The sequence below is a fragment of the Leopardus geoffroyi genome, chromosome X, assembly GCF_018350155.1.
Source record: "Leopardus geoffroyi isolate Oge1 chromosome X, O.geoffroyi_Oge1_pat1.0, whole genome shotgun sequence".
Taxonomy (NCBI): domain Eukaryota; kingdom Metazoa; phylum Chordata; class Mammalia; order Carnivora; family Felidae; genus Leopardus; species Leopardus geoffroyi.
The window spans coordinates 46,197,660-46,218,885 of record NC_059343.1 but is presented as its reverse complement, the minus strand read 5'-3'; the positions used below and the strand labels follow the sequence as shown (position 1 = coordinate 46,218,885).

At 49.6% G+C, this 21,226-nt stretch overlaps 1 protein-coding gene across 4 annotated transcripts in view; it reads left to right on the top strand.

Moving 5' to 3' along the window:
• The first annotated feature begins 2,613 nt into the window (after window positions 1–2,613).
• IQSEC2 (IQ motif and Sec7 domain ArfGEF 2) overlaps window positions 2,614–21,226 on the top strand; it is a 78,564-nt gene continuing 59,951 nt past the window's right edge. For 2 of the 4 annotated variants that reach the window (XM_045470640.1, XM_045470639.1), the window contains exon 1: window positions 2,617–3,583. In XM_045470640.1, coding sequence (XP_045326596.1) covers window positions 2,877–3,583 — 707 coding nt within the window. In that variant the 5' untranslated portion in view covers window positions 2,617–2,876. Of the gene's footprint in view, window positions 3,584–21,226 lie in introns of all 4 variants that reach the window. The other 2 variants (XM_045470643.1, XM_045470638.1) reach the window with 2 other exon arrangements.

Here is a 21,226-nt window from a genome sequence, read left to right as displayed (position 1 = left end):
GTGTGTGTGTGTGTGTAAAGAAGCTGATGTCTATTTTTCAACAACTTTATTTCCATTTTTTGTTTAAGAGCCTGTGGAAGAACAGTTTAAGACCACCACTAGTTGTTCCTATCCATTCAGTGGGAGCTTCGGACCAGTCTTCAGCGGTGGGCTGAGCACTCCAGTCTTCAATAGGGAACTACTGGAAAGGCACTGAGGGCATATGTACACCTTCAGACCAATCTGTGATCTTGAGTTGAGTAACAGTAAACCCAGGAGCTGGAGCGGTAAATTCACCTTGAAATTCCTCCTTAGACAGCCTTTTCAGCAGTGGCCTGCTCTTCCTTTTCAATGTCTTTGGGATCTCTGCTAAACAGAGATCAGGTATGATCTCCCATGAATACTCATGGGAGATGATGCCACGTGTGCACACAAAGAACTTCCTGGTCCAACAATCACCACAGCAGACCCACTAAGGTGCTCCCTTGTTGTTGCATGGGATTGCAATATCCACAGGGCACAGAGAAGAGTCTGTGTTACACAGAGCAATGGTAGGCAGGTTAACATAAGACACCTCTGTGACAGGCTGGTGGTCAGCCTGGGACCAGTAGTCATGGCTCCTGGGAGGCTGCCTTGATCTGTTTAGTGAAGCTTCCAGGAATGAAGTGGCCAGCAATAGGAGTGGCCCCAGTTTTCGGCCCCGGCAGAAAACTTTAGCACAGCTTGCTGGTCAGTATTCCGATATCAGCCGGGTTTTCAATGGCAACAATGGTAAAAGCCACCAGCAGAAGCTTCTCCTAGGTTCTCTTCAGATTTAAGATGTGGATGCCTTCACTTTTCCGTTTGTACATGTACTGTTCCACTTGGAAGTCAAGATTGGAAGTCAAGGTTGGTGCCACCTAAGAGGGTTCCTGCTGCAAAGAATTTAAGGACAGCCCCCTCCTTCATCTGCAGGACCCCAAGGCTCTGGAAATCATGAAAGTTTCCCTTTAGGTTATGACAGGAATCCAGAACACCACCTTGTGGGTAGCACAGAAAGCTCATTGTGTTTTTTTTCTCATTGTGGTTTTTGATCTGCATTTTGCTGGTGGTTAATGATGTTGAGCATCTTTTCATGAGCTTACGGTCATTTGTACATCTTCTTTGGAGAAATGTCTCTTCGAATTCTTTGCCCATTCAAAACAAAATTGGGTTGTTTTGTTGTTGTTGGGCTGTAACAACAGTGGAGAGGGGGCTGGGGTTCTTTGCATATTATGAATACAAAACTCTTATCAGATATATCATTTGCAAATATTTTCTCCTATTCCCCGGGTTGTGTTTTCTGTGCCAAACGTTTTTACTTGCTTTTTTCCAAGACCACTCCTGTGAGGCAGGTGGTATTGATAGGGAAATGGAAGTTCAGAGAGGAGAAGGTGGAATTTAGATCCAGTTTTGTCTGACTGTAAAACATATGCTTTTTCCTCTACCTCAACTGCTCACAAAGATGAATGAAGACATGTTTCTGGCTTTAGGGAGCTCAGCCTGGCAGAGGACATAAAACAAGAACACAAACTGACATGCTATAACAAGAACACAAACCAATGCGCTATAAAGTAGGGTTCCACTTGTTCCACAAGTGCCACGAGAGAAGTGTAGAGAAGTGCAATTGGAGGTCCAGAGGAGAGAGAGCAAGCACTTCTGGCTAGAGAAATCAAGGCTGGCTTCAGGAAGGGGGCATTTAAGTCTTGAAGCATGGGTACAGTTTCATCGGATGAAGATGATGGACAGAATGGAGAAGAGCATCTCCAAAGGAGGATGGAAAGTGAGAGTTGAATGAATGAATGAAGCTTTGATCCTAAGATTGGCAGCAATGGGCAGTCCCAGAGCTTTTGGGATGGGATCCTGGAACTGCCTTGGTTGGAGGACCCAGAGACTGGCTAACCTTTGGGATCCTGGGGTTGACTGGGTTAGGGGATCTGGGTGCTGGCTTGGATGGAGAGTTTAGGAACTGGCTGGAGTGGGGGATGACTGTGATGTTGTGTGTGGGGATAGGGGAGTGATGTTCCAGGGGCTGCCTGGGAAGGGGGAACTGTGTGTGGACTGCCTGGCTGGAGGGACACGGGGCTGGGTGGGATGGAGGAATGGTCAGGGGACTGGCTAGAATAAGAGATCCAGGGACTACCCGGGATGTGGGCGGAGGAAGGTCGCCTGAGATAGGAGGCCCAGGTGTTGGATGGGATGGGGAATCTGACACTTGGGACTGGCAGACCCAGGGAATGGGGAATTCATGGGATGCTCGGACCTGGAGGCTGCCTGCCGATGGGGGTTCCTGGGAGGTCTTAGATGAGGATCTTGGGCTGAGAGGACCCGAGAGATATTGGAACGGACTGGGATGGAGGGCTTCGTCAGGCTGAAGACCTTGGTTAGGTGAAGACCCTGGGACCGGTGGAAGGGAGAGCTCTCCGGCAGCCTGCGATGGGGCTGGCCCCAACCTGGCGCGGGTGTCTCGGGTCGGGTCCGGCTTCGGGCGCGGGTGGCGGCGGCAGGTGGGGCGCGCGGGGGCGGGCCGGGCGCGCGGGGTGGGGGCGGGGGGCGGGGGGCGGGCCGGCGGCCGGGGCGGTCCCGCGCGGCTGCGCTGCGCAGTGACTCCGCAGCGGGCGGAGCGCCGTGGGCCGCGTCCTCCTGAGCTGTGGCGGTGGCGGTGGCGGTGGCGGCAGCGGTAGCCTCAGCTCCTGCTCCCCGTGCCGCCGGCCCCAGCGCTGTCTCCCGGGCCCCCCCGGGCCCCCGGGCCCTCGAGCCCGGTGCGCGCCCTCGCGTCCCGCCGGCCCCCTCCCCCGGCTGGGCCCGGGGGAGGGTGGCGCCGTGAGCGAGCGGGGACTGGGCTCTCCTGCCCCTTCCCTTGCCCCTGGGCCGCCAGGATGGAGGCGGGGTCGGGGCCCCCGGGCGGTCCGGGATCCGAGAGCCCCAACCGGGCGGTGGAGTACCTGCTGGAGCTGAACAACATCATTGAGAGCCAGCAGCAGCTGCTGGAGACCCAGCGGCGGCGCATTGAAGAACTGGAGGGCCAGCTGGACCAGCTCACCCAGGAGAACCGCGATCTGAGGGAGGAGAGCCAGCTGCACCGCGGGGAGCTGCACCGGGACCCCCACGGCGCGCGGGATAGCCCCGGCCGCGAAAGCCAGTACCAGAACCTGCGCGAGACCCAGTTCCACCACCGCGAGCTGCGGGAGAGCCAGTTCCACCAGGCGGCCCGGGACGTGGGCTACCCGAACCGGGACGGCGCCTACCAGAACCGGGAGGCAGTGTATCGGGACAAGGAGCGGGACGCCCCCTACCCGCTCCAGGACACTACCGGCTACCCAGCCCGCGAGCGCGACGTGGCCCAGTGCCACCTGCACCACGAGAACCCAGCCCTGGGTCGCGAGCGTGGCGGGCGGGAGACCGTGCCAGCGCACCCGGGCCGTGAGAAGGAAGCCGGCTATTCAGCTGCGGTGGGCGTGGGGCCCCGGCCACCGCGGGAGCGGGGCCAGCTGAGCCGTGGCGCATCCAGGAGCTCCAGCCCCGGGGCCGGTGGCGGCCACAGCACCAGTACCAGCACCAGCCCGGCCACAACCCTCCAGAGAAAGTAAGGAACGTGTGTTTGTACCCCTCTCCCCCCTACCCCCTTCACCCCGGCTCTTCCCCTCCAGTTCCCTCTTCAACTTGTCCGGCTGATAAAGTAAGAAGCCAGTGCCTGATACCATGTCCTCCTCTCCCGTCCCAGACTGTCAGAGAAGCTCGGTCCTGCTCAAGCAGCCGACACCCCTTCTCCGGCCACCCCAGCCTGGCTTGGCCAGATGAGTGCAGGTGTCTCTTCTTTCTCAAAACCGTGGCCAGTGAGGGCCTACAGCAGTCATCACCCCTCTACTTCTTCACCCCCTAGCTGTACCCTTGCCAGAGGATGGCTTTTCATTTATTTCTTTATTTTGGATGTGCTGCTTGGGATTTTTATTATCTGTGACATTGTCACCTCAGAGCCCCAAGGGAAAGAAAGCCCCCGTCTCTCCCCCCCCCCCCACTTTGGGTCTCCTCTGCAGGTCCTGAGTGTAGGCCTGATCTTGTCTCCTCTGGTGGCCTCAGCTCCATCCTTTCCCAGGGAGGCAGGTGGGGACTAGAATGGCTGCTGGAGGCTGAGACATCCCTCTGAGGGGAACCGCAGCACATCCTGGCCAGGGGAGCAAAGATGGGGGAGCAAAGATGGAGGCCAGGCCCTTGGCTAGTTCCTCAAAGAGCACCCCCTCTCCACCCTCAAGAAAAACACCACCCAATTAAAGAGCTCCCAGGAAGGGAAGCCTACAGATCTTCTCTCTTGTTGGATCAGTGCCAGTTTCTTTGCTGGTGTCCATGTGTCTGCCTATTTGGGACACCTTGGGTTGGTGGGACATGGGCTGGGTCCACTTCTTCCATGCAGATACTACTGTGAGCTGGTCAGGATAAATGTCAGGCTAAGAGAGTCAAGGGCATGCAGGCTCACAGGGCTGCCCTAAAGGCCCCCTGATTTCTCTTTTGCTGTATTGGAAAGAACAACACTGAACTGGGAGTTAGGACACCTGGGTTCCCCTTCCAGCTGTGCTGCAGATTGACTTTGTGACCTTGACTGACTCCCTTCCTCTCTCAGGCCATCAGTTCCCCCCATATCTTGTCTTCCTTGAATGCTCTTTAAGACCCCCCAGCTTAGATTTGATGGTTCTGTGACTAATCCAGCCACACTACAGAGCAAGTCTGAAGTCCTCTAGCGAATGGACAGCCTTCCCCCTCCTCTCACTGCTCAGCTGGTCCTACCATGTGCCACAACCAGTGGAGTGTCTCTTGGAGGCTGGGCTGGGGGTGGGGAAGCCTTCTGCCTCAGGAAATCTGCTGGGAGACAGCTCTCTGCAACTCCCCCGTGGTGAGGCAGCAGGCTGGGGTGCTGGGTTGAGATGGCTGGGCCCCAGGAGCAGCAGCTGCAGCTTGAGGCCTCGGCTGGGCTCCACTGCAGTGCACCCTCAGCTGAGTTTCGGTGTGGACTGCCTCAGAGTAGTCCCGGGGCCAGGGAGATGGGTTCTCCTGTCCAGGCGTGGTTGCTGGGGGCCCATTCCCAGTGGACTGACTGTGTGCAACTTGGGGCCCCACCCTGGAGGAAGGGTCCAGATCAACCAAGCAGAGCTGTTTCAAGAGAGGGCTACGGTGGGTGGGAGCAGGAGACTGGAGCCTGCTGTGGTCCTTGAGCCTGACTGTGGAAGACTTTTCTGGAGTGGTCAGGCCTGTGACAGAGGAAAGAGGCTCATTATGTGTGGCTCCAGAGAGCAGAGCCAGGAGCGGTGGGAAATTTGGGGGTAAATCAGGGAGAACTTTCCAACCTGGCTGCCTGGTGATGCAGAGGACTGAGTCAAGAGGTGGGGGTGGGAGCTGGGTGGACTTGTCCGGCAGAGGCCCAGTGGGTGTCAGGAAGAGCTGGAAAAAGCACCATTCCTGAATTGGGTGTAAAGCCCAGTGAAGTGACCTGGGTCTTCCCCGATACCAGGATTTCATTACCCTCAGATTCTCCATCCTGCAGACGTGGATCTCTTGGCTGGCTGGAAGCCCATTTGCTCTTGAGCTCTGTGCTTCTGCCATCCGCACAGGCCTGCCTCTCAGTCTATCCCTCTTTTGTGCACCCTCCAGGCTGTTTGTTGGATTTCTTTGCCTCACATTTCCTACTGGATTAATAAGGGGGTTTAGATAGTGCTTTGAATTTCTCCTAGCCACATATTAAATATTTGCACATCAGTTATTGCCTCTTTTGGGCCTCACCACAGGTTCTGGTGAGCATTAGCAACTCCATTTGAGAGATGGGGAAACTGAGGCCCCAAGATGAAAGGCTTTTGCCCAAGGTTATGCTGCTAGTTCCTAATGGAGCTGGGACTAGAACCCACATCCACCTGTGTCTGAGACCTGTCATTTTTCCACTAGAGCTTTCCAACCCACATGAGTCTCCTGGCTTCAGGACCTGGCCAGGTCCCAAACTCGGAGAGGCCAGGCAAGCCTTAGGTATCTATAGGATTGGAGCAGGAGGAGCTGACTCTGGGATGAGTGGCAGAGTCAAGGGGCAGGGGTGTGGGGGAGAAGGCTGTGTCTCCCTCCTTTCTACTCTTCCTCCCAGCCAAGCATCCAGAGGGCTTGTTCATGCAGTAACCATTGCTGCCACCACAGCTGCTGAAGAGACTCCCTTGCCAGGCCTGTTCTGGGTTTGTAAGGAGTGGGTGAGAAGGCTGCTGCTGGAAGCCAGGGCAGGCAAGGTGGGAGTTTAGCGGCAGAGGCTGCAGCACTGGGGGTGGATCGGTAGAGCAGGTACAGGCTAGGCGTTCCTGGTCCCCAGGCTCCCTCTGGTGGAAGAAGAGGGGAGAGATGGGCCTGGGCCCCAGCTGCCTCTTGTTGAGGGCCCCTTGTGCCTAGGGACTTATTTAGTCCTCCCAACGACCCTGTGTGTCAGGCACCGCAGTCCACATTTTACAGCCGAAGAAACCGAGGGGCTCAGAGAAGTGAAGCGACACACCAGAGGTCACTGGCCCTAAGACAGACTCTTCATCCTGTGAACTTTCCCTCTACTGCGGTTGCTAGCGGCTGTCATGTCCACCCCCACCCATATCATACCCCCAGGATTCCAACATCCTCCCGCACTGTCTCTTCTGGACAGGTTCCCGGATGCCAGTATGCCTTCTGCTGTGCTCTGGGTGTGGCCTTCTTAGTGCAGCAGAGCACGAGATGAGGCTCAACCTCCTTCTGCCCCCTGGTCTTCTGTATGTGAGGGCTTTGCTTGCTTGCTTGTTTGTTTGTTTGTTTGTAGCTGCTGGTCTCCACCAGTGTTCAGGTCTTTTTTCCCTGGAATTGTTCCCCTCAACCCCCAGATGATTAGAGAAGAGTTCTGCTTTCGTTGTTGATCTTGACCTGGCCCCCCTTGCAGTTCTGGCGTCTGGAATGATTTACGGGTGTGCTGGGGGCCACTGCTGAGTTGCTCCACACTGAAGAGAGCGGTATTTCCCACGCTTTGTGCATGGGCCCAGCTCTGGCTCTGCCGTAGGCGGTGGTGGGCTGAAGCTGGTTTGGTGGTAACTCTCCACCCACCGCTCCCCCCAACACACACACCCTCACCCACCCTGCAAGCTGGTCCACATTGGGGGGCAGCAACCAGAATGCCTGGCCTGGTGTTCTTGACAGCCAGGGCAATATGTGGTCTGCTGCTTGGCTGCTGGGCTGTGTCAGTGTTCTCCCTGCAGGGGCTGAGGGCACTGGGAAGGAGGCGGGCGGGGGGGGGGGGGGGGAGAGAGTGAGCCCAAGGGAGGGGCCCCGGGGAAGTCTGTCTCCTTTGGGCTCTCAGGTACTTTTCCGGGGGGGGGGGATTTCTCCTTCTTCCCAGGAGGGTAAGCCATCTATTTTTCCCCCCACTGTGTTGAGAGCATTATACTTGTGTGGGAGGAAATGATAATGTTGAGTTGAATGAGAATTAGAGGAGTCTTGCTTCTCCGTCTAGATCTGGGGCAAGAATGGGGTTGTTGTCATCCACAAACATTTCTTGGCTGCGTGCACAGAGCAGGAGGGGCCACCAGGCTGAGCAAACACCATGGTCTCTGCGCTTGAGGAGCCCCCTCCTCCTTGCCGGAGCTGCAGGGCTCCAGGCTCAGCCCACCATCGTGACAGTGCTCTGGACAAAACAAGTGGCAAGGGTGGTGGAGTGTGGAAGTTCTCAGAGGAAGGATCAGGGTAGGCCAGGCCACTGGTTGGGGACCCTGCTCAAGGGCTTCAAAGAGAGTGGGTGTCTCCTGGGGTCCAATGGGGGCCTAGGTGGGAGGAAGACTGGACTGAGGCTTACCCTCTGCTACTCTTTCATCTCACCCACCCCTGCCTACTGTGGCCTCTGAATCTGCTGAGAGCATAGTAAAGGCCTGGAGCACGGAGAAGAGGCCACACATGTGCTGAGTGAGTCTCAGCCTTCTGTGTGCCAGGCACCACCCTCTGTGGCTTTATGTAATAATAGCTAACATTTTTTTTTTTTTTACTGCATTTACTGTGTGCCAAGCACTATTTGTTCTGAGTGCTTTCCATGTATTAATTCATTCAATCTCCACATGAATCTTTTGATGTAGATATTGTTATTAAATCCATTTTACAGATGAGGCAACTGAGGCCCGGGAAGGTTGGTTAACTTACCCAAGGTCACTCAATAATAAGCAGGAGAATTGAGAAGGAGCTAGAAGGAGCACAAGTAGCCAGGCTCCAGAGTCCATCTGCAGCGTTCTTACCCACCATGCAGTACTACTGCCTCTTATCTCATTTGCAGAGTCCCTGCCAGGTGGGTGTTAGTATTATCTTCATTTTTCAGACAGGGAAACAAGGATCAGAGAGGTGCAGTGACCTGCCTGAGGTTACACAACTGCATGGGGCCCAGAACTGTCGGGCTTGAGACTGTGGTACACCACTGCCTCCCGCAGGCAAGGTGTAAAGACGTTAGAGACACTCCAGGCATGGCTCCGGGCTTCCCCCAGCAGAGCTCCCAAGACCACTGCTCCAGTCAGGGTCCGTCTCCTGACTGCTTCCTGAAATTTTGCCATAGTCTTCTCTAACAGATGCCTCTCCTGCTCTTGTTCCATCAAGCCTCTGACGAGATGCAGCCTGGCCAAGCTTTCTGCAGGGCTCCAGTGGTTCCACTCTGTCTTTGGCCTGCAGGAGAACGTTCAGACTCCTCCATCTGCCATGCATAGTCCTCTTAGCATCGGCACCTGACTTCCCTTTCTCCCCTCATCTCTTGACAGTCCACTTCCCACAGACCGTGCCCCAGCCAGAAGGGCCTGTGCACCCCAGTGTTAGCCCACTCAGCCTTCTGGTAGCCTCGGGGTCTTTGCTGATGCTGGTTCCTCCTCCTGGGCTGCTCCATATAGTTCCCACGCTGAGCTGAGCTGTCATCTCTCCTGTGTCTATTTGCTGGTCTACCCCTGGCCCTTGAAATGAGCACTTTCTCTCTTTTTAAGTTTCTTTTCTTTCCTTTATTTTTTTGAGAGATAGAGAGCAAGCAGGGGAGGGGCAGAGAGAGGGAGACGGAATCCCAGGCAGGCTCCGTGCCATCAGCATGGAGCCTGATGTGGGGCTCGAACCCAGAAACCATGAGGTCATAACCTGAGCCATAGTCAACGGTCGGTGGCTTAACCAACTGAGCCACCCAGGCGCCCCTCTCTCTTTTTATACCTTTATGGTTATTTGTTTACATCTTGTATCCTCTCTACTAGATTGAGAGCCCCTACAGATTGACATTTAAGTGACATGTATCAAGAGCATGTTGTGTTGGTCCCTATGGTAGGTGCTCTGGGCATGAGTGACAGAGCCAGCAGCTTGGAAACACACAGCACAGCACGTAGTAGCTGCTCAGTAAATGTTGAATAAACAAATGAATGTCAGATTAAGCCTTGGTGCACTAATGGCTAGAGGTGCCTAAGTTTTTCTTCATTCTAGGGCCCCCCATAGAGAGATGACTCCACTTCAGAATTCTGTTGGCTCCTGCCTTGCGTTCTCCTCATGCTCCCAGGAGTTGTTTGGCCTCTACTCTGGGCTTTTCACACTTACCAGCCTTCCAGTTTGTGGGATATCAGGGTAGCAGAATCAGAGGAAACTTTGGAGACATTTAGGCCTGTCTATTCATCATTACCTCTCCCTCCCATGCTATGGCCATATCATACCGTGGTCTTGACCCTCAGTGCAAGATCTTCTGTTCTGGAAGGAGCAAAGAGACATGCATAGGACTCGTATGCAGCCTGCCCAGTTTAGTGGAAAGCTACTTATTTATCCAACAAGTCTCTGTTGGGGCTCAGACCCTGGGCCGGGTGTGGTGTCTCAATGTCATAATAAGACACAGCCCGTTTGGCTCACTCCCTGGCTGTATTCCCTGGCAGAATGATAAACACGGGTCATGGGGGAGAACGATAAATAAATGACTTATTTCCACTTTTGAGGTAACTCATTTAGGGCAAGGTAATTTGCTAGTTACTCTAACTTTCTCATGGAAGTTATTTGATCTCTCTCCAGGCATCCATGTTGAAAGCATTTATGTAGGGAAGCCTGTTATCAAGCACTTAAGAGCTGAAGCTCTTTGGGGCCTCTGTATTCATGGAAAACGCAGTGCCATGGAAGGGGGACTCTCTGTGACTCTAGGCAAGTCACTTAACTTTCAGAGCCTCAGTTTTCTCAAGTTGCAAATGGGGATAAAACTATATTTTCTGATATATAAGATTCAGATTCATGTTGCACCCCACCTCCCCAATGTATCAAAAATTTTCCTGTCTACCTAACACAGTAGTCAAGGAAGGTTCTGGTCAGGATGGAAAGCTGAGAGACAAGGATGGAAAATAGTCTGTGGGGTTGCCCTGCCCCCTAGAGGTGGAGTGTAGCAAACCAGACAAGTCAGCCAAGATCCACACATCACATCCTTTTCAAAACAAAGATAACAAGCCAGAGCTACGTGGGCTGATCAGGATGATTCCTCTAACATTTTAAGAAGGAAAGTTTGTTTTTATTTTATCACAATTTAATCACAATTATCACCTGATATGTGCCACTTCTCCAGTATCAATGCCTGTCTTTTTAGCTATGTGATTTTTATACCCTTTTAAAGGGATAATATGACTATATATCTGGGCCTTGTGATTTCCTACTGGAATCCAGGATGCTGTATTTGCCTTTATAAAACCAATTATTTTCCTCTATATAACCACTTTAGAATTATTGTCATCATATCTGTGATTAAAAGTACCTACATGTTCCTTCCCTAAAATTCCCTTGTAAAACTGGGAGGCACTTGTACATCTGATATGCTGGCCAGTTCATAAATAACCCATATTCTCATGATTGTTTTAAAAATTGAGTAAGATGACATATGTGAAGTATTCAGCACATAGTGTATGTTTAGTTGGTGATAGGCATTGTTGTTATTATTTTTAAAAGTTTTTTAATGTTTATTTTTGAGAGTGAGCACAAGTGGGGGAGGGGCAGAGAGAGAGAGAGAGGGAGACACAGAATCCGAAGCAGGCTCCAGGCTCTGAGCTGTCAGCACAGAGCCTGACACAGGGCTCGAACTCATGAACCGTGAGATCATGACCTGAGCCAAAGTCAGAAGCTTAACTGACTGAGCCACCCAGGTGCCCTGAGGCATTGTTATTATTAATAATTTTGCAAAACTCTGTGCTGGGGAGGAGCCAGAGGGACAGGCCATGTGGGAGCTCACCACACTTCTGAAAGAGGTCAGTCCAGTGAATATTGTGTGCCTAGGACGTGCCATTCCTTGTACTGCTGCAGGCAGGGAGTTCTGTGATTAATGTTATACAGTTCCTGGCTTCAGGGCATTCACAGTTGGGCAGAGAAGATGAATGTGATGCGGTTTCCTGTGTGCTGTGCCGGGGGGGGGGGGGGCACAGGGCTCTGTGGGTGCCCAAAGGAGGGACATCTACCTAGACTGTCGGGGAGAGCTTCCTGGAGGAGGTGTTGCCTGAGCTGAGGCCTGGAAGATGAGTAGGAGTTAGCACGGTGAAGCAGGACAGTGTGTGGCTTGGCAGAAATGGAGAACAAAAGGGAGACTAAGGCAGAGGGGCCAGCATGAGTGAATGAACAGAGGCATGGAACCAGCAGGGTGTGTTGGGGGGTGGAGCACTTTTATTAGGTCAGTACAAACTAAAGCACAAACTGAGGCAGGAAAGGTCTGGAGAAGAGTCTGAAGAGTCAGCCATCCCAGATCAGGAGGACACTTGACTAGCAGGATAAGGAGCTTTATTATGTTGGGAATTGGGAGCCAAGATCAGGTTTTAGGTTGGGGCAAGAGGTCCTTATTGTAGAGAATGGGGAGATGTGTTGAGAGGCATGTTTTGGAGAGATACCACTAGTGGACAGTTTGGAAGACAGATTGGAGGGCACCCAGTGAGAAGGCGAGTGTGACAGTCTAGATGAGAGATGATAAGGCCTGAGCTTGGGTAGTGGGGAGTAGAGATACTCTGTTGGAGGAGAGTGACAACACATTGACAAGTGCTGTGACAGAGGGGCATGCAGCCTACTGTGGGGACACAGAGGAGCGGCAGCCATTCATGATGAGCAGGATTTTAATAATACCAGCATAAAAGCCAAGAAACTTCAAGCTAGAAGGGTCCTTAAAAATCATCCAGCTCAAGCTGTTCATTTTACAGATGAGAAGACTGAGGCCCAGAGAGAAAGGGCTTGTATGAGGCTGCTCAATGTATGAGCAGAACAGCTCTGACTAGAAAAGTCACTCTAGGGGCGCCTGGGTGGCTCAGTTGGTTAAGCGTCTGACTTTGGCTCAGGTTGTGATGTTGTGGTTCATGGGTTTGAGCCCTGTGACAGGCTCTGTACTGACAGTCAGAGCCTGGAGTCTGCTTCAGATTCTGTGTCTCCCTCTCTCTCTGCTCCTCCCCTGCTGATGCTCTGTCTCTCTCTCAAAAATAAATAAGCATTAAAAAAATGTTTTTTTAAAAGAAAAGTCACTCTACTGTTAATGCCAGTGTTTAAAGTACTGTTCCTTAGATGTGCTATTTTATGCCTTAAAAGCCTGTGAAGATTATAGGGATCATTATCTTTGGGTCCTGCTGATGAGAAAACTGGAGCTCGAGGAGGCTTGGAGACTTGCTGGGGAGGAAGCCGTGAAGAGGAGGGATCACCTAAATAAAGGATCTCTTGCTTTGATGGCAGACAGACCCTCTGCTCTGTCTAGTTCAGCCCCTCAGAAATCAGATCTCCTAGATTCATAGCTGGGGAGTAGACCCAGATTTCACTTTCTCCACCCAGGCCCACCGTTTTTTCTGCTGCTTTTTACCCTAGGAGTCCTCATTTAATGTAACTGAGGCAGCTCACAGGCAGTTTTTGCCCTGAGAGCTAGGCCTGTCATCCCCCCTTTTTCTATTTTTGTGGAAGAGGGCGGGCTTGTGTCTGTCATCACTTGTGTGCCCATCGCCTTGGGCAGAGTGTCTCCAGCCTGGATGCCTTTGTTATGAGTCCCCATGGTATGATACACAAAGAAGGAGCTTTGGAGACAGACAGACCTAACTTTGTTTTTGTTTTGTTTTGTTCTGAGTATAGTGACACACAATGTTACATTAGTTTCAGGTGTACAATATAGTGACTTTGCAAGTTTATACATTATGATATGCTCACCACAAGCATAGCTACAGTCAGACAAACCTAAGTTTGAATCTAGGCTGTGCCCCAACCCACTGGATGACCTCAGCTATGTCACTTACCTTCTCGTCTTTGGTTTCCTTATCTGGAAAATGGGATGACAATGCCCATCTCTCAGGATTAACCAAGAACGTTTGAATGGCATTCCCTGATACTTGTAGGTGCTTAATAGTCATTTGCAGGGGAAGAAAATCAATGAAATAACCCAAGATTGTGCCATAGCACATACCTCATTTCATAATTATGGTATTACCTGAAATTCTTTAGTTTTTATGGGAAATAACTCATCCAAATATCTGAATAGTTCATCCTGAATAAGACAACTTAAAGTTTAAAAAACAAAACCAAACCAAACCAGTCATCTCCTTCTCCTGCTTGGAATCTCCCATAGACAATGATTTGAAGAATTCAGTGCTCAGCAAAGATTTGCTTCCCCTGAAAACGGGTGTATTTCCTCCTTCCTAATATGAGGTTGTCATGGCTCATTGTATCTCGCTTTCTTCCTTGGCTACCAGTTAATTTGAAGTACAGCTTTAGCATCTCTGTTGATCTCTTTTTCTGAGCTCTCGTTTTCTAGTTCAATTTTTATTCTTTCTTTATCTGTGTTATTGGAGTAAGCCACCTCAAATCCTTTGTGACTCAGGCAGGTATAAATAACTAACGGGTGTAAATAGTTGAATGAATGGAGGGCTGGAGAGGCTGGACAGGCAATGGTGGGACTTGAAGGAGACCAGAGGGCGGTGCAGGCTGGGGCAGCTGAGAAGGCATCTGCATAGATGACTGTGGTGCCATGAGGAGTTGAGGCATTAGTTAGGGGGAGTCAGCCCTTTACTCGCCTGTCTTGTTCCTGCTCTAAAAAGAAGCATGGAGGGGCACCTGGGTGGCTCAGTGGTTGAGCATCTGACTTTGGCTCAGGTCATGATCTCGAGGTTCATGAGCTTGAGCCCCACATCGAGCTCTCTGCTTTTGACAGGGAGCCTTTTAAATCCTCGGTACCCCCCCACCCACCCTCTCTGCCCCTCCTCTGCTCGTTCTCTCTCTCTCTCAAAATAAATAAATAAACTTAAAAAAATAAATATATAAAAGGAAGTATGGAGAACAGGACCTCACACCACGTGGAATCATCAAGCTCCCTCTTTTGTATGTAGCATGTGGGCGACCAAGGTCCAGAGAAAGAGGAGGGATTTGTTTTTAAAATTAAATTAAAGCAGTACATATGCATAGTTTTAAAAAGGCAAGTAGTACACAAAGACACATGTAAAAAGCCAGTGTCTCCCTGTTGCCCCCTTCCCAGTCCCCAGAGGTGGCTGCTTTTACCATTTAGGTTTTCTGGCAGTGACTTCATATCTCTAAATAGCATGCATCATTTCTTCATTTATCAACTTTGAACATTATCCACTGACTTCTCTCTACTATGACAAGTGAGGATTTAGCTTATTTACAACACCTGACTCTTTCTCTCCTCTTCTCAAATTTGTAATTTTTATCAAGTACTATTATAAACTATGGTTTCTTTTTTTTTTTTTTTTAATTTTTTTTTCAACATTTATTTATTTTTGGGACAGAGAGAGACAGAGCATGAACGGGGGAGGGGCAGAGAGAGAGGGAGACACAGAATCGGAAGCAGGCTCCAGGCTCCGAGCCGTCAGCCCAGAGCCCAATGAGGGGCTCGAACTCCCGGACCGCGAGATCGTGACCTGGCTGAAGTCGGACGCTTAACCGACTGCGCCACCCAGGCGCCCCTAAACTATGGTTTCTTATTCCATCCATTTTCTACAGTATCTTTCTTTTTTTTTAATGTTTATTTTTGAGAGAGAGAGAGAGGGAGACCGAGGATCCGAAGCAGGCTCTGTGCTCACACCAGAGATCCCGATGTGGGGCTTGAACTCATGAATCAAACCCGTGAAATCATGACCTGAGCTGAAGTCAGGCACTTAACTGACTGAGCCACCCAGGTGCCCCTCCACAGTATCTCTCGACCACTTGGTTTGTAAGACATAGCTATTAGGGCCCCATCCTTCCTTCCATCTCTCCTCCACCCTTGTAGCTCCTGCTTTGTGTGTTCCATACTTTTGTCAGCAAGCTTGATTGCATTTATATTCTGTTCTGTGACAATAATTAGGTCTTCAGTGCTGTATCAAGACAAATTGATTTTAAAAGCTGACCACATTGGGGCGCCTGGGTGGCTCAGTCAGTTAACTGTCCGACTTCGGCTCAGGTCGCGATCTCATGGTTTGTGAGTTCGACCCCACGTCCAGCTGCTGACAGCTCAGAGCCCAGAGCCTACTTTGGATTCTGTGTCTCCCTCTCTCTGCCCTTCCCCCCACTTGTGTGCTCTCTCTCTCTCTCTCTCTCTCAAAAATAAACATTAGAAAATTTTTTTTAAAATTTGACCACCAATATACTCTATTTATGGGATTATGATTATGTCAATATTATTCATTGCAGGGCCAAATAGTGTACTATAATTGCACCTCAGTTCCCAAGGTCCGTTGTCACAACCTCTGTACTCCCAGGAAGATGTTCCTAGCATCCAGATCAAATGAATTTTCCTTTCTTCTGCTCTACGACATTGTTCAAAATCATGCCACTTTTTACTTTGTTTTATATTTGAGACCAGGACTTCCTTTCTACCTTGTTTGTTTGTTTGCTTCCTTGCTTATTTAGTTACTGTTTTGTGGAGTTCCTTGCACCTGCAGAATAATCACAGCACTTCTTCTGGGGACAATCTCCTTGGAGATTTCTAGAAGAAGGATTTTTTTTAAACTTCACACCGAAACATAATATGCATACAAAAAAGTGCTCACATCGCAAATGAATAGCTTGGTCAATTTTTACAAGCCAAACACACCTATGTAACCAGCACTCAGTTTTCCAGTCACCGACCCCCCGGTAAAAATGTGATGCATTTTGTCTTTTGTTACATAATTTTTTTGATAGTCTCCTCCCCTTCATTTTCTCTGTTTCCTCTTGCTGGAATGTCATTTAGTTGGATGTTGAGCTTCCCAGATTGATCCTCTGGGATGCTGCTCTTTTCTCTCATACTTTCTATTTTAGTAGTTTATAAATGAGTTAGTAGAAAGTCTGGTTGAGATGTTTGTATATCCACACTGGCTTGTCCACTTGCTGGCTTTCTTTCAGATGAGCCTCCAGGGAGCTGACTGTTATAATGGGTGCCCCCTAAATGCCAGGATGAAAAGCACTTGAAAAGCACTTTATTCCAGGGACACCAACATGCCACTTGGATGCCCTAATTCATCCCAGATAGTTTAATTCCTTTAGCCCTGAGCTCTCTGATATTTTGCCTAGGGGTGAATGCCAGGCAGCTTGTATTCTAGATTTGAGGGGCTAGGGAAGCAGGGGAGGATTTCATGTACTTACCCTTGGTTTATTCCCCTGTCTTCAGATCCTGAGCATTCCTACCCTTTCCTCATACCTACCATCTCCAAGTCTGGAGTCTTTCTGGGTCTCTGCTGGCCCAATTGGTTCCCATCCCGGACTGCAACCCCCTGAGTGGTGCCCCTGGCTCTCCTTCCAACTGTGCACACTTTTCTTTTTGTTTTTTGCTTCCAGAAATTTGTCAAAATCTCTCATCCATTGATCTCACTCTCTTCCATCCTCTTCACTGTTACAATTTCCTACCTTCTTTGATTTTTCACATTCATTTTAGTGGGGTCCTGGGAGAGAGAGAGGAGATAAACATTTATGCTCCTGGGGCCCAAATGAAGCTAAAGATACTTTTAAAAGTGGTTGTTTTGCTTTCTCACTCTGCACTGAGACTGGAAATTATTAGGAACCCCCCAAATACCTAACCGTGGAGGGCCTCGTTTCAGCATGTGTTACCTCTGGCTCCATGTGCATTCATGAGCATTTTTCTCAACCTCTGGTGCAGTCAAGAGAGCCCTCATCAAACTGAAGACCTGGGTTCTGACTCCTGCTCTGCCACGGCCTCCATCTGTACCCCCCAACCCGGGCCAGCCCCTCTACTTCTCTTGGTACCCTCACTGTGACCTGAGAGGGTCCTGGGTCTGCTGTGAGCTGTGCTGTGGCAGTATTGGGTGGGTGCCTGGCATGCAGCCCAACGTCCTGGTCCTTTGCTTAGGCCGTGGGAGCAGGTAGACCAGAGATGGGCCCTCTGGTGCACAGGAGAGGCTTTGAGGCTGAGCTGAGGCCTCTACAACAGCAAGCTTCTCTAAGCTGCACCCCCTTCCACCCACTCTCCTTCCAATCATGGCTGAACCTCCATCCCTCTGCCTCCAGCAGAGGGAGGCAGGAAGGGAGGGCTGGAGAGAGCCAGTTCCATTTTCCTTTTCTCCCTCTCTCCTCCTTCCTTTTTTTTTTTTTTTTGTCATAATGCTGAGCTGATCTGGGCTGCAACACCTGTGCCTAATCCCACCTTCCCTTTTCTTTTTGCTCCCCCTTTGACCTTGAATGATTGTTTCTTCCAGAAGTACTCTCTGAGTGCTCATGGTGTGTCGGGGGTGTTGGGCTGCACTGTGTGGAGGGGAGATTGGAGCCAGGTGAGGGAGAGAGGCCAAGCTCACAGTCTGGTATGGGAGATGAAGTGCCGCTTAGCTCTGGCATGACAGAAGGAAGCCACAGCTGTAGCAGTTAAAAGCCTTGGTTTCAGAGTCAGACAAACCCAGACTTGAATCTCAGCTTCCCTGCTTATTAGCTGCGTAACTCTAGGCAAATCTCATTGCTACCCTGATCCAGAGTTTTCACATCTATACAATGGGAAGAATAATCACTATCTTGCCCAACTGTTGAGAATATAACACAAGCCCTGAACCATTGTAGGTGCTTAATCAATAGTCACTTTATTCTTTTTGGATTATTAGAAGGCAGAATATGCTATGGACCAAAATAAAGCCTGCTTGACAGAAAGGAGCATGAAGTTGGGGAAGGCAGTATTTGACCTAATCACTCCTAGGGCTGAGCTCCCCAAAGGCTCCTCAGAAATTATAGGGCAATACACTGTTGCCTGGTATTCAAGGCTCTTTGTTGTAGTCTCTGCCTATCTTCTATTTGAAATAAAAATGTGAAGTGGTACTTGTCTCATTATTTCCTGAAAAAGAAATTCAAAACATTAAAAGCAAAATATTTCCTTTGAAGTATGCAGCAATCTTCATTATTATTATCATCATCCTTATCATCCCAGAACTTGTTCAATGAATAGTGGTGATCAAGGACCATGGGAAGAGTAATCACCAGCAAAGGGATAAGCAGCAACCAAAATTACCATGGCCTTCATTTTGCATCCGTGCCACCATCTTGGCCTTCGATGTGGCTCTATTGCTGAAGGTGGTTTCATTATCCAACAAGCTTTCTGATTTGTCTGGTGGTTCATCTGGTTGTTCTCTTTCATTAACCTTTATAAGATTTTTTTGCACATCACCATCATCTCATCCTCCTGACTTCTCTACCTGCCTATTTGTCATTTCTAGATCTGATTCTTGTTTCAGATGGGTCCCTTCGGAAGGAGTCTTCTCCAGCTGAATAATCTTTCAAAAGGTTTTGACTTCCGTTTTTCACATTGTCATGATTTAGATGGCTCTTGGACTTGGGAGGCATCTTTGCCTCTCCCCCAAGTGCTTTTCCATTCCCTAGCCATCAAAAGTAAGTCTTTACACCACTTGTGGTCTGGGAAAGCTCTTGCATGCTCCTTTTGGTCAGGCTGTGGCTCCATTCACCTTTCTAGCCACTTTCTTCCCTTCTTGGCCAGTAATCAAGTTGTATTCAACTGTCTATGGTTCCCTAAGCACAGTGGACTTCTTTGTGCCTCCATGCCTGTATTCTGGCTGTTTTATCAGCCAAGAATGCCTTTTTACCCCTAAGTAGCAGATATCTACCTAACGGTAGAAGAACATCTTCTATGTACCTCACACTGTTCTAGGTACTTAGAAACAGTGAACAAAACAGACAGAATCTCTGCCTTGTGGAGCTGATATTCTAGTGTTTGTATGTTGGAGGGGGTGGGGGCAGAAAAGAAACAAGAAGATATGAGTATGTCACGTAGTAGTAAGTGCTGTGGAGAAAAATAAAGCTGGGCAGGGGCATCGGGAGTATAGAAGGCCTCGTCAACTCCACCATAACCAATATTTGCACAACTATTATTAAGCAGCTTTTCCTCATTTAAGAATGTTCCAATTTTATTACATATTGTTTACAACCATAATCCTTCCAACAGCTTTATCAGGTTAACGCTATTAATACCTCCATTATATTGATGAACAAACTGAGCCTCAGAGATGCAAATCACATAGTTAGAAGGGGCAGGGCTGCGATTGAAACCTAGGCCTGTCTTCTCCAAGGCCTGTGCTCATAACCATTAGGCCATCCTGTTCCCAGAAAGCCTCACCACAACTCTCTGAAGTTGGAATTATTATACATATTTTATAGTTGGGAAAACTGACGTTCAGAGAAGGGAATGGACTCATTCATGGTTGCACAGCTGATAAATGGATTTGAACCCAGGTCCATCCACCTCTCAGTGTTAGACCTTTCTATAAACCCTGAGGCTTAGGTATGGACTTGCCTGGCTCTACTTTTGTAGGGCCCGGGCAAGGTACCAGTTGACACCCTTGGCCTGTCCCCATTCTGTATGAACCTGTGGTTTGTATAGAACCTTGAGATGTGTATGGGCACTCCAGGCCACATCAAAGCCCTCCCTACTCCCAGATTCCCCTTGGCCACCTGTTGGGCCTAGCTGGTGGACCTTGATAATAAGACCACACAATTTTCGCAAATAAGCTCAAGAGACATAGGCAGGGAATGCCGGGGTCCTGGGTACCTGGAGTGCAGTCTAGAAGAAAGAGGGCCAAAGATCCTGATGGTCCCATTCCCTTGGCCCCTCAGATCCTTTACCTCATGGATAGGGGTTTCTAAAGTTTGGGGCCCAGTGTAGGGGCCTCTGTTTCCCAGGATGGCCTATGGTATTGCTATTTGTAATAAGCTAGACTCCAATATCTTCCTCCTTTGGCTTCCCAAGCTAGGTCCTACTTTTGCAGCGAGAGGGGTTCGTATTCCATAGGCCTGGGTCTTCAAGGTCTCTGGACAGTGAAGAATGGAGCTTTCCCACCAAGCACTGTGGGACCTGCACACAGACTCTTAGGTCCCCCCTCACAGTATTTTGTTCATAGCACTCTCAGGACATTGGCCTTCACGTCTCAGGACCTTTTTAAAAATTAGACATTTAATGCATTCTTCCATTAGAAAATGTAGAAAAACTTGGAAAAGTAGAGGAGGAAAACATTACGCATAATTATAGCACACAAAGGCAGCCACTGCATGCAAACAGTTGGTGTGTTTCCCTTGTTCTTTTCATTCTTTTCATACAGTTGAAATGATACAGCACATAAAATTTTTTCTTGCTTTCTTTTCATTTGAGCATTTCCCCATGTAATTGCATATTCTTCATAAGCATTTTTTTTCATGGCAACTGATATACCATAATGTACTTAACCATCCTATGAATGCAGGGCATGGAAGCTGGGCCCATTTGTCCACGGTTTTAAATCATGCTGTAGTGGGCATCCTTGCACATCTAGCTTTTAGGGAACTGGCCTTGTATAGGAACAATTGTCTTCGGTTTATTTCCCTTTCTAGATGGTCCCTCTGGCTGGGTCTGATTCATTTTGGAAGTCATTCATTTATTCATTCATTCTATCACCACATATTTGCTCTGTGCCTCTGTGGACCAGACCCTGGGAACTGGGGGGTACAGGCATGACTGAGTGACAGCCCCAGACCACCAGGAGCTCCTGATCTGCAGGGAGAGTCAGGAAATGGACACTTTCAGAACAGTTTGATCAGGGCTGTGATGGAGGCAAGAAAAGGACAGTGCAGGGGAACAGAGGAGGGCCTCCTCATCCAGCCTAGAGACATTAAGATAAGCTTTCTGGAGGAGGTCTTGCCTAAATGAGTCACAGAAGATGAATAGGAGTTAGCTGCAATAAGAAGAGGAACTTCCTGTTATACATAATGAGTTGAATAAACTTATTTATCTCTGACACTTCCCCAAATCCAACCGAAATATGAGTAAAGA